The sequence below is a fragment of the Canis lupus genome, chromosome 14 (genome assembly GCF_048164855.1).
Source record: "Canis lupus baileyi chromosome 14, mCanLup2.hap1, whole genome shotgun sequence".
In the NCBI taxonomy this organism is placed as follows: Eukaryota; Metazoa; Chordata; class Mammalia; order Carnivora; family Canidae; genus Canis; species Canis lupus.
Genome location: NC_132851.1, coordinates 41,097,475 through 41,114,450, shown reverse-complemented (window position 1 = coordinate 41,114,450; position 16,976 = coordinate 41,097,475). Strand labels below are relative to the sequence as shown.

General features: G+C 34.5%; 1 protein-coding gene across 4 annotated transcripts in view; it reads right to left on the bottom strand.

The window, feature by feature from the left end:
• SLC30A9 (solute carrier family 30 member 9) overlaps positions 1–16,976 on the bottom strand; it is a 79,737-nt gene that overhangs the window by 16,776 nt on the left and 45,985 nt on the right. For 3 of the 4 annotated variants that reach the window (XM_072774840.1, XM_072774842.1, XM_072774839.1), the window contains 6 exons: positions 10,835–10,890; positions 8,222–8,357; positions 5,344–5,383; positions 3,910–3,981; positions 3,298–3,405; positions 437–602 (listed from right to left, as the gene is read on the bottom strand). In XM_072774840.1, coding sequence (XP_072630941.1) covers positions 437–602; positions 3,298–3,405; positions 3,910–3,981; positions 5,344–5,383; positions 8,222–8,357; positions 10,835–10,890 — 578 coding nt within the window. The remainder of the gene's footprint in view (positions 1–436; positions 603–3,297; positions 3,406–3,909; positions 3,982–5,343; positions 5,384–8,221; positions 8,358–10,834; positions 10,891–16,976) is intronic. The other variant, XM_072774841.1, reaches the window with a different exon arrangement.

Sequence of the window (16,976 nt, the reverse complement as noted above, 5' to 3'; positions counted from 1 at the left end):
GAAGTCTATTTTCAAAAGGAGTATAAATTATATTCAATTTGGTAATCACTCCCTTATTGAATAAAAATCTTCTTAAATTTAACATAGCAATTTGTAATTATAATACAAATATAGGGAAAATATAAATATGAAGGTTCCACATACGTACTTCTACATTAAGGAGACAACTGCTTACAAACTTCTGTTCCCATTCTATCATCTAATTGTTCCTTATTCTAAAAATTAAAGATACACAGAATTTAAAAGTAAACAGGGAGTTTCCTAAATGCTTTCACTTGTTTTCTTATAAGGTTGCAAGTCTGAAAAGTCATAGATTAAAAACTTCTATCTAAAGGCTAGGGAACTACAAACCCTTTTGGAAGTATTTATAAAGCAAGCATTTCTATTTCATAATATATTTTTGTAAACTTTAGCACCATCATTGGAATAAGCTGACCTTACTGATGGGTCGTTCTCCAGAAGTTCAGTAAGCCGCTGCACTTGTTCTGGCTGGATGGATCGCCCTAAGAGTGCTTCTGTGTTAGTGTAGATGAGGAATGCTGAGACCACGCCTAGTAACGTGCCCACACCCAAAGAACCTAGGCTGTCATACAGCGGATTACCTAAATAAAGCACAGAAGTCAATAAATTAACATTTTCTATTATTTCAGTCAGCTTTAATGAGAAAAGAACCAGAATTACTAAAGCAAAGGACCTGAAATTCCTTCCTTTCTTTTAATGACCTTCTCCTAATAGGTTTACTATACTACACCAAAATGGGAATGCTACAATATGCTTCACATTATATAGGAGTATTATGTGGTTTAAGTATTTAGGATCTATTTCTTGATTCTGGTCATTACATGAGTGAGAGTTCTAGATCATTTTAGATTAAAGATGACATACACATACTAATAATATAATAGAATCCATTTCTTTTTGATATATCGGCTCTTTTCCTGCCCATACAGACAACACTGTGAGATCAAAAGCTGAATAAAATAACCACATTTTGTCCCTTATTCTTATCAAGGTTCTGTGAGAGAATTAAGCCATACAAAAAATGATATGGATCATTCTTTTCATTCAACCAAGGATGATACATAGCCAGTACCATTCTAGATACAAAGGAGAGAGGTTAGTTGGTTGCATGCTACAGGTACCTTAGAACAGTGGTTCTCAAAGTACAATTCCTTAATCAGCAGCATCAGCATCACTTGAGAACTTGGTAAAAATCAAGTTCTTAGACCTCACCTAAGGCTTTGAATCAGAAAGCCCGGAGTTGGGACCAGCATTCTTGGTCTTCCCAAACCCTCCAGGTGATTCTGATTCTAAAGTATGCCTCAGGTTGTTAGTTTTGATTTTTGTTTTTTTTTTCTTTTTAAGATTTTATTTATTTATTTGAGAGAGCAAGAGTGAGCAGAAGAGAGAGAACACAATTGAGGAGGGGTAGGGGAGAAGCAGACTCGCCACTGAGCAGGGAGCCTGACACGGGGGGGGGGGGGGGGGGGTGAGGGGTGAGGGGGGGGGGCCTTGCTCCCAGGACTCCAGAATCATGATCTGAGCCGAAGGCAGATGCTTAACCCACTGAGCCAACCAGGTGCCCAGACTGTTAGGTCTTAATCCTCTCCCAGAACCAATGAGAAGAGTTGATTTATTATCTTTGAATGTGTAGGTTAATATTTATAAAACAGACATCAATAGAGTTTAAATTTTATAATAAATTTTACATACAAGACTTTTAGAATTCTTTTTATTCTAAAGATAAAATGTCAATATTAAATTTACCTTTCTTAATGCTTGATAAAACATACATTTTACTTAAAAAAGTCAATTTACATACTAGTTTTATTAACATTTAGTCAGAATATAGCACTAAAAAAGTAAAGCGACTAAATCTGTACTAAAGTATTAAAAACGATCCGTTTGTAAAGTGTAATCTACTAGGAGGTTTGTAATTACACAGCTCAAAATCAAATACTGTTCTTTGAAACTTCAAATTTATCTAATTATTTAACAGTATACATGTATAAGTAATCCTACAGAAATCACAGAAATATTATTTGCAAAGTATTTATTTCTTGGAATGTTATTCAATTTAAATGAATTAATTTAGCTGATTAAATAAAACAATGTGAAACTCTTAACACAAAAATTTATGTAAGTTTGGGACACCTTGGTGGATCATTCAGTTAAGTGCCTGCTGCCCTCAGCCCAGGTCATGATCCCAGAGTCCTGGGAGCAAGCCCCATGTCAGGCTCCCTGCTCAGTGAGGAGTCTGCTTCTCCCTATGCCCCTCCCCGACTTGTTCTCTCTGCCTCTCTCTCCTCCTCTTCCCTCCCTTCATAAAAAATAAATGAACAAATCTTTAAAAATATATAAATAAAAATTTAAAAATTTACATAAGCTTGACTATTTTTATTATTATACAAAAGAAAATATTCTATTAAAAGCTGACTTATTCATCAAATGACACTTAAAATTTTGCTAAGTAATAATTTGTCTAAGATGTCTAAAATGGTAAGGTCAATTAGAAAAACAATCAGAAACATTTTGGATCACAGTGAACATAAGAGAAGGCTGGTTTAGTCTTAAGATGTAATTTAAAATGATAAATAAATAGATAGATAAATAGATAGATTAGATAGATAGAGACCCATTCATATTTCAAGTATTTTAAGAACCACTGTAGAACTGTGGAAGCTCATCACCTAAAATTATTTCAAATGTACAAAGCAAATGGATAAGCATGGAAGAATTTTCATTCCAAGAGAATTCCAACCTCAGAAATGGGGATCTTTTCATACTATAAGGTCTTCAAAATAATGAACTAGCTACCAAAATGAGGATAAAAGCAACTAGAGAGTCCAGGAAACAGGAAAGTGACAGCAGTTATTATTGGCCCTAGCAGTGAAAGACAAATGAACAAGAGCTACAATATGTATTTACAACTTTAGAGTTTATTAAAGTTCTCTTCCATTTATTATCTTAATAAATCTGCAAGGTCACTAGGCCAAACAGCAATACTAAGCTCAGAGTAGCTGCATAATTTATTAAGCCACAGCTAGAAAGGTTTATTAGCACATTAGAAATGCTCTAACAACAGCCTACTTTATCTTAAACTAAGAGAAAATTTCTGAGAGAGAACTCTGAAGACTTTAACTGTCTTATCTGTCTTACACAAATAAATGGTTAGTATGAAATTAGTATTTAACGATCTACTGGTTTAAAATTATTCAAAGATATAAAAGAAAATGCCCACATATTAGAGAGTTAAAGTAGTCCAAATAAATCACCCATAATTTAAGAAATATTTACCTGTTATAGAAGTAAGGCCCATACAGGTAGCTGCTATGGTCACTCCCAAGACTGCTGCAGTATCCTCCAGCAATATAACATTTGTACTAGGATCTCGACTTTCCATTACTTAATCATTAGGGTAGAGACAAGAAAAGAAACTTTCTCAAATTCTAATTTGATACTATCAGGTAACATTTTAACAAGTATCCACTTAAAATTAAGATATAAATTAAGATTAAAAAATGTATAAGATCCTGATTTTAAAAATCCTGTTCAATGTAAACATAATTTATTGGTTTAAATGTTGACAGTAATTTAAAGTCAAATTACTAAAAAAAATAAAGTCAAATTACTTTCTCTAGTTATATAAACATATACAAAAATACTCTAATTCACTTAAGTTAAAATTCAAATATAAAGTATTCATGTTCATATCACACGTTTCTCTTTTTATTTTATTTATTTATTTTTCATTTCTCTTTTTAAAAGAGATGATATATAATGTAAGAGACACACAGGGAAGACTTTGAAATATATTTTGTACACCTCTAAAAGGAAAAAGCAATAGTACTGGGCAATTTTCGAAAACAAAGGAGATGAAGTAAGAAACCTATTTTCTAAGATACATACCATACTTATAAAATGACATTCCTTTAGCCCGAGCACTTCTACGAAGTTCATTTACAGCAACAAGAAGTGTTGCTGAAAGAAAAGCATTCATATCAGCAAGAAAAAAACTTTATGCCTCCAAATTTTAAAGATGGCATCTCAAAATAAATAGGAACAACACTTTTAATGCCAGGGTTGTCAATTAAGAAAAGTTCTGTATTAACTGGTCATTATCAAGACTCCAATTATCATCACAATACAAGGAATCCCTATTTCTAAATAATAATAATTTATAGGACGCCTGGATGGCTCCGCGGTTGGGCATCTGCCTTCGTTCGGATCACGGTATGATCCCAGGATCCGGGGTTGAGTCCCACATCGGGCTCCCTCCACGTAGCCTGCTTCTCTCTCTGCCTGTGTTTCTGCCTCTGTGTCTCTCATGAAAAAATAAATAAATCCAAAAAAAAACCAAAAACAAAAAACATAGTAATTTAAGTATCATTACCACAACCTTAATGACCGTAATTTATTGGACAGCAACTAGCTGGCAGGCACCACAAGCACAATCATGTTTGATCCTCCCAACCTTCTGAGGCAGGTAGTATCAGTACCATCTTACAGACTCTCAAAGATGAAGGGAACACTATGCGTAGAAAATGACAATGTACTAGAATAAGTATACTATGAATCTAGCAATGAGTTAGGCAGTTTCCTGCATGAGGTAGCACTTCTCTACTACAGTTGAAACTTGAGGAAACTGAACTATTTTATTGCAAAGAGTCGGCCTTTCATGATTAACACTACTAAAACCTGATTTTTATTAATTTATTCTTTATTTTTTAAAAGACTTTATTTATTTATTTACTTATGAGAGACACAGAGAAAAAGGCAGAGACAGAGGCAGAGGGAGAAGCAGGCTCCATGCAGGGAGCCCGATGTGGGACCCAATCCTGGGACCTCAGGACCACGACCCAAGCTGAAGGCATACGCTCAATCATTGAGCCACCCAGGTGTCATTTATTTTTTTTTTAAAAGATTTCAGGGATAGGGAAAAGAAGCAGGCTCCCCACTGAGCAGGGAGCCCAATGTGGGGATCAATCCCGGGACCCTGAGATCATCACCTGAGCTGAAGGTAGTCACTTAACTGACTTGAGCCTCGCGGGCACCCCACTAAAACCAGATTTTTAAAAACTCAGTATATAGTTATGTTTTCACACTCCATTCCGAATGTTCTGAGTGTTATGATTAAGACACTCAAGAACAAAAAAATAGCTTTTCTCTTGCCCCCATCCATTATAGTAATAACCACAGTTCATTATACAAAGAATTTTCTCGCTCAAAGTAGATTTCTATTTCCACAGTTTCTCTTTAATCAGTGGAATTTAGCAATTTATAAAAATGGACTGAATATATATTACTAAATTAAGAATAAAGAGATACTGTAACAGTACATACCTCCTTCGGATGCTAATGATCCCGCTAAAATACAATATGCCTAGAAAATAAGTATTAAAGTGTAAGTTCATATTTTTTAGAGAATCATAATGATTCATGCATAAAGTTTATAATGTTTAAAATGGAAACATAAATTCAAATCCTAGCCAGATAAGGACACAGCTCAAATGAGGGCAATGAGATAGTGTATCTTCATAAAAGGAAAAAAATAAAAGTTAAAAATCTGATAATCATCTCATTTTTTAATACTTAGAAGAGTAATCAATCTATAGAATGTTGTAACATGACCTAAGTTAAATCCATGATATAAAAGATGAAAAAATTAGTTTAAAATTTTTCTCAAGTTCAAAATGGACACAAAACATTTGAAATCTGGAGTGTGGATACCAGGACGCAGTTAGATCCACACTCATACCCACATAATTTCTGGATTTTCTTCAGATGCCCAGTACCGACCCTGGTTCAGAAAGATAAGCAGTTATAAACAGTGATCAATTTGGGAGAGGGGAATTACATCACCCTCCTTGCAGTACCAGGACACAGTTGAATTAAATAAAGATTCACAAAAGAAATTTAAACCAAGAGATAACCTCGCAATACAAATTTTTAGAAATTTAAATGAAATTCAAACCAAACATATATAGAATTTTCTGCATTACCTTTTTGGAACCACAGACTTCCCTGAAATAGAAGTTTAGAAATTTCTGAACATAGTCTGATACTCTTATAATTCTGTTAAGGAAACTGAAATGTCCAAAGGCTATGTGATTTGCTTCAGTACATAGATATGATACCAGGGTAAGAACTAGAATATGTTTTTTCCAGTCTCAATTCGAGGCTATCTCCACTGAATCTTACTGCCAACCTAAAGCATAATTAAAAGTTGCTAAACTGCCCAATAACTTTTTTAATCCTCTTTCCTGAAAGGATTTAATACCCAATAAAGGGAAGCCACATATATCAGCCAAAGATTCCAATACCTAATAAACATAGATTAGTCTATGGTACACTGAATCTATGATTTATTAATAATAATCATAGTCTGATGTAACCTCATTTAGTTGCAAAAAGATAGAAGAGCTTCTACAAGCTTTTTTTTCTTCCTTAAATAGGCTCCACACCCAGCACTGGAGCCCAACACAGAGCTTGAGCTCAGGACCCTGAGATCAAGACCTGAGCTGAGATCAGGAGTCAGATGCTTAACTAACTAGCCACCCAGGCACCCCAAGGTTCTACAATCCTTAAAACTTAAACACAATTGAAAATTTAACTAATTTTCATTAACCACTTAGTCTCTGTAAAGTAATACAATACAAATCAGATGAATGATAGACAAATGAGGTATCTATAAAGTGGGTGAACCTTTTCAGAATGGAAGAAAAGATGTTAAATGAGATTCATTCCAATTGAGAACAAATTAGATTTTAAGTACTCCCACATCCCAAAATGAGGTGCTGTACCATCTCTTCAGGTACAGAGAATGCCTCAGCCTGGCTTTACAACTCCTCACTCCACACCCACTAACCCATGAGGAAGAGCTAAAGTTAAGGCCAAAAGTGAAGATTTCTTTGGAGAAAGCTATTAAGCTGCTAAGATTGCTCAGAAAGCTGGATGTGGATCCCTAGTGTTTAGAGACTACACTGAACTACATCTAATGCACATGTAAAAATAAATTTATTGGAAAGTCTTACAGATATTGATTGTGTCAACAGAGTAGATGATTATGTTTGGGGGAAAAAAACTGCACTCTCACTGAGAAGGTATTAAAGATGTCTGTTTTAACACACAGAGCCAAACCACAGAATTCTGAGTAGAAGTCTTTTGCAAAGAGATCAACTCCTACTGAGTAGGATTTTGAAAAGAGATCAACTGCCCAAAGATCCTTCTCGAAAATGCAAGGCAACCTCTGCAGAAAGAGTCTGGAACTACACCATAAGATGCAGAAGCCAAGGGGGGGTGCCACATGACCAATCTGCGCTTGTCAAGGGAGCTAGAGTCAGAGTGGCTACACCGGGTAATCTCCAAGAAGTTTCCATGAGAGAAAAGGACAGCTTTAAGTATCTACAAAGGCCAGAGGAAACCAATGCAAGATGATGCTGGTACCAGTAAAATAGTACTTTTCTGCCTTCAATCCCCACTTCTGATGCTGCCAGAGGCAACTTCAGGAGTAGGAAAGAAGGGCCAAAGCCCTAGATAGGAAAATACAGAAGGTGACCATTCTCTCATCTTCTCATTCCCCCAGTACAGGCTTCCTATTGACATGAGTAGGAAAAAAAAAAAAAAAATCTTTAAACTATGACTATCTTGTGGCACTGGATATTTTAATTACTGACAGATTATTCTTGGGACTAAAAATGAACAGAGATCTTCTTGTTCAATATAACGAGAAATTAATGAAACTGTCCAAGATTTTAACCAAGGAGTCAGTACTTAATGACTGTAGCTACAGAGCTACTCTTTTTTTTTTTTTTAAAGATATTATTTTAAAGTAATCTCTAAAACCAACGTGGGGCTTGAAATCACAACCCTGAGATCAACCAACTGGATTGTCCAGGTGCCCCTGTACCTACAGAGATACCCTTGTTCAAGATCACTGAATCATATGCATCTAGAGATCATGTCTAGTCATGTTCTAAAACGCACAACTTAATTCTCTGACATTTATCTACAATAAAGGCAATTTCTATTCCCAACATCAAAAAACAAAACAAAACAAAACAAAACAAAAAAAACGCACAACTACAGGTACATAACCCTGTATTACAGTAAAAAAGGTATGTTAGTCCCCTTCTTTAAAATCAGTATGACAAAGACATTTACTGTACTTAAATCACTATCTTATATTATGTGAAAACTGAGGGGGAAAAAGAAAGATTACCCATAGAAGGGATTCCATTGGTTGAGGATTAAGCAATCCCATGATTCCGTGGTACCAAGATAATCCTGCACCCATCATGAAAATACCAACACCACTAATTAGTGAAGCAATATAGCGCATATTTGAAAATCCGTACCTGAAAAATAAAAAAAGATAATACAGTTTACAGGAAATACAAATTGTTTTAAAATACACGTTGAATAAGTCAATGAAAAAGAAAACCAAAAACTTACAATATAAAAATTGTTATGCTTTTATATTTAAGTAAAATGCAAGTGCCAAACTTAAATCTAATCAGAAAATCATAAAGTGAAAAAACTGCAAGATCTTTGAAAATATATATAAAAACAGAGTGATATGACTGAACTCAGGTATTTTTTTAATCCCTTTTCCATATAGTCTGTTTTGATTAAATAGAGGCAATTTGCTATTATGTACCACAAATATGGATAAAATTAATCTTTTTAAAATGCATTCAGATGTTTAATGAAGAGGTTGGCATTTAAATTTTCCTGTAATGCAGCTTTTAACTGAATATTTGGTCTTCTTGAACTGCCAATCAGTGATTTCGATTACCTATAATGTGATGTTGGATACTTGGGGCTGGTTCTGAATAGTTTAGCATACAGCAACTAACTACCATTATTAGGACTATGAGCTTCAGTTTTCTGGGTGCTTTTATGGCAATAAAAAAAAACACTTATTTTTTTAAGAATCTTGGTCACTGTGTATTATTTTGTATTATTGTACATATCAATAAAACACTGAGTTTTAAGCAGCTCAAAACACGACATACTATACGAGAAAAGGAATCACACATTAATAAAAATATTTCCTGGGAAATTTACTCCCAAAGCCAAACTCTATGGCACCCTTCTGGCAGATGCAAATTTAAACAATAGATCTTAATTAAAACTGTTCTTTCATTATTTATGCAAATATGTAGTGATCTTGCCATGGGGAATTCTCAGTTTATAGATGTGACCATGCTTTATCAGCTTTATTTAGAAAATTTACTTTTTCTAAATTTACCCCAACTACTGTAAGATATATATATTTCTTTCAGTTAAAGTAATTTAAGATCTAAATTAAGTGCTATTACTTTCCTTCTATGTGTGTTCAAAAAACTGTAGGGTTCTTACTAAAAATTTTTAACTATGTAGATCTTCACTGTCCCATATTAGTCATCAGCCACATAACGCTATTTAAATTCAAATTAATTAAAACAATAAAAATTTAAATGTAACTCTTCACACATTTCATATGCTTAATAGCCACATGTAGCTACTATCATACTGGACAGATATAAAATATTTCTATCACTGTAGAAAATTCTATTGAGCAGCATTAAAGTAGATTGTTGAAAATAACAAAAATCTCCACAACCTAAAATTGTAAAATTTTATCCTGTTTTTAAAATTCTGGTGTATAAAACTGGCGCAGCGGTTTAGCGCCGCCTGCAGCCCAGGGCATGATCCTGGAGACCCTGGATCGAGTCCCACATCAGGCTCTCTGTATGATGCCTGCTTCTCCCTCTGCCTGTGTCTCTGCCTCTCTGTCTCTATGAATAAATAAATTAAAAAAAAAAATCTTTAAAGAAAAAATATTTTAACAATGTGTAATTAGTAGATAAGAAAGCTAGCTCTTCTCAATAACTGCTTGTTGATATTTCTAGGATATTAAAAATACAGTATTATTTATAAGAAAAAATAGTCTCTTGGTTTTGAGTAACAAAAGGCATTTATACAAAGCACAGAGGTAGGGGATCTCCAGGTGGCTCAGCAGTTTAGCGCCTGCCTTCGGCCCAGGGCGTGATCCTGGAGTCCCGGATTCGAGTCCCACATCGGGTTCCCTGCAAGGAGCCTGCTTCTCCCTCTTTGTCTCTGCCTCTCTCCTCTGTCATGAATAAATAAATAAAATCTTAAAAAAAAAAAAACAAAACAACAACAAACCAAGTACAGAGGTAGATTCCTTTACAGAAATAAGTGTTTTTTTGCCTTAAGACTGATAAAATCTTATTATTGAAGCTTGTTAAATAAATGATACATGTGGAATTCAAAAGTATTAGCTGGTTATGTTAGTAAAAGGAAAAAACTATCAAATAACTGATGTAACTCAAAATAATATATTCTAAAAATGATACTCATTTTACAAATAATTTTGAAATGTTAACAGGATACTATTTCCAAATCACAAAAGGATTAAAATACATTAAATATGAATTTAATAAAAGTTATCACTAAAATTTCAGATTCAGTGCCTGTTAGTCTAAATGTGGAATGTTTCCTTTAACCAAATAAAATAGAACTCTAAGACCAAAATATGTGCTTTGTTATTAATTCTCAAATATGAAAAGGACAAGATCTCTATGCTGTTACAAAGCATAAAAATAATTTTAAAACATGAGTTTCAAATTATATCTTGAATTTATTTGGACACTGTGGATGAGTCTTACATTTTAGATACTACAGTGAAAGAAATGACCAAATCTTTAATACAAAATTGCAGGTATATAAGCTGCAGGAGACTTCTAAAATTCAACTGCTTTTATTTCAATAACTTGCTGCCAAAAAATAAAATTAAATAAAAATAAAATAAAGGCAATGTCCTTACGGATGAGTTGGATCTGGTGTTTGAACAGACTTACTGATGCCCACTGCTAATAAACCCTATGGACAAGAAGAAAAAGGGGTAAATAATTGTTAGCAAGATGGAGAGTACAGTGTGGTAAAACCAATCTGGATTGTGCAATCTGACAAGGGCAAAGAAACTACATGCACATACATAATAGCCCAGCAAAGCAATTCTGGTTTATAGCCCTTACCTTACAGACATAAAGATGAACCCAAAGGAGTTCAAAATGCCATTGTTTATAAAGATGAAAAATGTGAAAGCCAATCTAAAAATCCATCAGTAAGGAATGGCAAAATAAATGATGGTACTGCCAAACCATAAGTTACTTCTACCATAGTTTAATAGAATGGGGTTGAGATAGAGCTTTCTGTACTGACTTGGTAAAAGCTCCTAGACATACTATTAAATATTAAAGTGAAAGAGAAAAAAATCAAGTTTAGGAACAGTGTGTTAAGTACAAAAAAAACTTGTATGTCATTTTTGTAGACAACATATAATATAAAGCACAGGAAAGTTCTAGAAGGATACACATTCAACTGTTTATATCTGTGAGAAGAGAAGTAGCATTAGTCTATTTGTTTTTTACAGGAAAAGTGACTTGTATAGCTGTACAAATCAAAGTAAAAAATTTGAATAGTATAACTTCAAAGCCATGCACTAGAAGTAGATGTATCAATATACACAGAGTAGTGATTATCTGGGGTGCAGGAGGGGAGAATAAAGATGTAGGGCTAATAATTACAACTAATATTTTTATTTCTTTAAAAAAACAAAAACGGGAGGCGCCTGGGTGGCTCAGTCTGTTAAGTGTCTGGCTTCGACTCAACTCATGATCCCAGGGTCCTGGCATCCACATTACATGGGGTTCCCTACTCAGGGGGAGCCTGCTTCTCCCTGTCCCTTTGCCCCTTCCCCTGCTTGTGCGCTTTCTCTCTCTGTCAAATACATAAAATCGTATAAAAAGTAAAAATAAATAAATAAAAACGTAAAGTAGATACGGCAAAACTATGAACATGTCTTTAATCGTGGTTACCACCTTTCTCTCCTTTCTTCCTTCCTCCCTGGACTTCATCTTTTCTTCTTGCCTTTCTTTCATTTATTTGGTTTTCAATCGCATTTTTTGTTAAAAAGAGCTATCCAATGGAAATTCCTGATATTACTATGCTAAGTCTTTTCTATTCTAGTTTGATGTGAATTTGGATATCTAAAATAGATTACCTTTAAAAACACAATTGATGATTTTTTGATTAATCAAAACCCCCCAAAAAGAAAGCAAATTAAGATAGAACATAGAATTCTTTTAAACTGTAAATTAAATCGAAATATTAATTCACACTATTTGTGTGTGTGTGTGTGTGTATACACACACACACACACGCATGCAATTATCATGTTTACAAAATAGCCAATGGGCATTCAATTATTTTTAAAATCAATATTCAGGTTGGCCATGCAATGAAGTGTAGGATATCAAGTTTTTCATAAACTCAATATGGACCAAATTTATTAGTTTTTCCTACAAAAATAAATTATCACACACCATCCCTAATCCTGTGCCCCCCACTTCCCCTAGAGGTAGGGTAGCATGAATTAGGTTTGATATGTATCCTTCCAGACCTTTTTCTGCACAATTACAATGCGTGTGTGTATACATATATAAATATACATGCTGATATATCTATCAGATATGTAAATATAACCTACATCTGCTTGGTTTGCAGCATAATGAATATTAATATCTACTGGCTAAGAAGATTATAAATGCTTCCCCCTCCAAGATTATCCTTCCCTTTTTTGATTTTTCCTTCAGTATCATACTACCATGCAACTCCTTAAATGTCACCTTGGAATCTTTCCAGTTGTTCTGACCTCCTTACAGAAGACAGAGTGAAGACTGTCTTCTTCAAAACACTATATTGTAAATTCAGGTGCTCGATAAATTCATACCAATTAATATTAAGGATGTGCTGTATGTTATTTAGAAGAAAAGTCTTTAAAAAAAGGACTGTCACAGAAATTGTAAACCTAGATATCACTAGAGGCACAGGCCTAAATTTAAAACTTGAGGTATTTTTGTCTCTCAAAAGGTAAAGAAAAAAATACTATAGTTATAAAAATTTACAAAAATTAATTTTTCAATAACTGGAAGTTTGTACCTTTTGACCACCTTCTCCCCATTTCACCCACCCCCACTTACTCCTTGTCTCTGGCAACCACCAATCTATTTTCTATATCCATAAGTTTGGAGTATTTTTGTTTTAGTCCACATATAAGTGAGATCAATTGGGATCTATCTTTGTCTGACTTTTCACTTAGCATAATGCCCTCAAGGTCACAAATGACAAGATTTCCTTCTTTTTTTTTTCTAATGGCTAAATAATATTCCTGTGTGTGTGTGTGTGTGTGTGTCTGTACACACACATACATACCACATTTTCTTTATCCATTCATCTATTGAAATGGAATTTAGGTTGTTTCCAAGTCTCGGCTGCTATAAATAATGCTGCACTGAACATGAGGGTGCAGACAGCTTTCTTTAAGATTAGAATTCCAGAAGTGGAACTGCTGGCTCATATGGTAGTTCTATTTCTTTTACGAACCTCTGTACTATTTTTCATAGTACCTGCACCAATTTACGTTCGCATCAACAGTGCACGCACATGGGTTTCCTTCTCTCTACATGCTCATCAAAAGTTATTATTTCTTGTCTTTTTGATAACAGGTCTTCTAACTGGTGTGAGGTGATAGCTCACTGTGGTTCTGATTTGCATTTCCCTGATGATTAGGGACGTTGAGCACCTTTTCATATACTTCCTGGGCTATTTGAACGTCTTAGTTGGAAAAATATTCGGATCCTTTGCTCATTTTTTAAATCAGATAGGTTTTTTTCTGCTATTGAGTTGTAGGAGCTCTTTAGAATTTTCAGAAATATTATTATATGTCTAAAATAGTTTTGTTTTTGTTTTTAGGAGAGAGGGAGTGGGGTGCATGAGCAGGGTCAGGGAGGGGCAGCTGGAGAGGGAGAAGGAGGAGAAAGGAACCTCAAGTAGGGTCCACACGCAGCACAGAACTCAATGCGTGGGACTCGATCTCACAACCCTGAGATCATGACCTGAGCCAAAATCAAGAGGTGGATGCCTAATTGATTGAGCTACCCAAGTGTCCCAAAATAGTTTTCAAAAGAACATAAGAAATACAATTTCCATTTACTCAGTAAGGCCCAGTTGAAATCTTTTTAATCAAAGCCTTTCTGACACTCGCAACAAGAAAAACGCTTCACCAAGGATTCTCAAAGCAGGGGCACCTGGGTGGCTCCATGGCTGAGCATCTGCCTTCGGCTCAGGGCGTGATCTCAGGGTCCTGGGACTGAGTCCAACATCTTCTCCCTCTACTTATGTCTCTGCCTTTCTCTGTATGTCTCTCATGAATAAATAAAATCTTTTAAAAAAATAAAAGGATTCTCAAAGCACCAATACCACATGATTTCAGGTTTATTTACCTCTGTTACACTCCATCTATTACTGAAAGTATTTGTTTTTCTAATTAGAATACTAACACATTCTCATTGTAAAGAAACCAAATAGGACAGGAGAGGAAATCATTTAAGAGTCTGATGGATATTTCAGACTATCTTTATATACACTCGTATATAGTTGTTAATGTTGCTTTTGTGAATATATTTGTGCCAGATTTCAGGGAAGAGTGTGCATGTGCTTAAAAAGCTGATCACAATCTATATCATGTCTTTTGCACTTTATATTATGGAAACTGTCAACATACAGAGAGATGGATAAAGCATATCTTAAACACCCAATAGAACATTTCAATAAACCCAACTCATCCATTACTCAGCTTCAATAATTACAAATACATAACCACATCTGTCTTCTCTATTCCATACCCATTCCCCCCATGAATATTTTGAAGTAAATTCTAAGCATCACACCATTTCATCTTTAAATATTTTATCTGAATGACTAAAACTCTAAGGCATTTTAGAAATTGAGACACCAGACCATCATACTTTAAAATTTTAATACTAATTCCTTAACATTTTAAAATATATACTCAGTAATCACATTTCCACATATGGAAATTTTAAGTTTGAGATAAAATTCACACACAAAGCAAGAATCCTAAATATAAAAAGCTCTTTAAGCTTTGACAAATCAACACCCTTGTAACATATATTCCCATTAAGACACAGAATTTTTCCAATTACCTCAAAAAGTTCTCTTGTGCCTCTTTTCAGTTATCTTTCCCAACATCAGAAGGAATCATTTGCTTAATTTTTAAAATTGTTTTAATTTTACTTCTTGTATAGTTAATAGTGTTATATTAGTTTCAGGTGTACAATACAGTGAGTCACCTCTTCCATACAATACCCAGTGCTCATCATGACAAGTGCCCTCCTTAATCCCCATCACTTATCTATCCAGTGCCACAAACCTCCCTTCTGGTGACCATCAGTTTGTTCTCCAGAGTGAGGAGTTTCTTGGCTTGAGTCTTTTTCCCCCACTTTGCTCATTTGTTTCTCAAATTCTATGTATGAAATCACAGGATATTTGTCTTTCTCTGACTCTGCTTATTAGCATTATACTCTCTAGCTGCAATCATGTTGCAAATGGTAAGATTTCAATCTCTTTTATGGCAGATACATATACACTACATCTTAGTCATTCATCTACTGATGGACACTTGGGCTACCTCCATAATTTGGCTCTTGTAAATAATGCTGCCATAAACAGAGGGGTGCATGTATCCCACTGAATTAGTGTTCTTGTATTTTTTGGATAATACCCAGTAGTGTGACTACTGGATTATAAGGTAGTTCCATTTTTAACTTTTTGAGGAACCTCCATACTGTTTTCCATAGTGGCTGACTGCACTAGTTTGCATTCCCACCAATAGTGCATGAGCATTCCTTTTTCTCCACATCCTTGCCAACACTTGCATTTGTGTTTTTAATTTTAGCCATTCTGACAGGTTTGAGGTAATACCTCATTGTAGTTTTGATCTGTATTTCCCTGATGAGGAGTGATGCTGAGCATCTTTTCATGTCTCTGTTGACCATCTGCATGTCTTCTTTGGAGAAATATCTGATTATGTCTTCTGCTCATTTTTCAATTGGATTATTTGTTTTAAGGGTACTGAGCTTTATCAATTCTTTATATATTTTGGAGGCTAGCCCTTTATCAGATATGTCATTTGCAAATATCTTCTCCCACTGAACGGGCTGCCTTTCTAGTTTTGTTGACTGTTTCCTTCACACTGCACAGCTTTTATTTTGATGTAGACCCAATACTTTATTTTTGCTTTTATTTCTCTTGTCTCAGGACACATATCAAGAAAAATACTGCTATGGCCGATGTCAGATAAATTATTATCTCTGCTCTCTTCCAGATTTTTATGGTTTCAGGTCTCACATTTAGGTCTTTAACACATTTTGAGTTTATTTTTGTGTACAATGTTAAGAAGGTTGTCTAGTTTCATTCTTTTGCATGTAACTGTCCAGTTTCCCCACACCATTTATGGAAGATACTGTCTTTTCCCCATTGGATATTCTTTCCTGCTCTGTCAAAGATTAGTTGACCATATCATTGTGGGCCCATTTCTGGGTTCTCTACTCTGTTCCATTGATCTACATGTCTATTTTTGTGCCAATCCCATACTGTCTTGATTAATATGGCTTTGTAATATAACTTAAGGCCTGGAATTGTGATACCACCAGCTTAGATTTTCTTTTTCCAGATTGTTTTGGCTACTCTGTGTCTTTTGTGGGTCCATACAAATTTTAGGATTGTTTGTTCTAGCTCTGTGAAAAGTGTTGGTATTTTGACAGGGATTCCATTATATCTGTAGATTGCTTTGAGTAATATAGACATTTTAACAATATTTGTTCTTCAAATCTGTGAGCATGGAATGTCTTTGTCTTCCATTCTTGTTAAGTTCTTAAAGCATAACAATCTGCTTTAAAATACTATGATTAGGGTTTCCAAGTGTGGAGCCTGCTTGAGATACTCTCTCTCCACCTGCCCTCCTACCTACCCCACTCACCCCATTTTCTCTCTCTAAAAAAAATTATAAAAATAAAGATCTTTGATTTTAAAAATAATAAAAT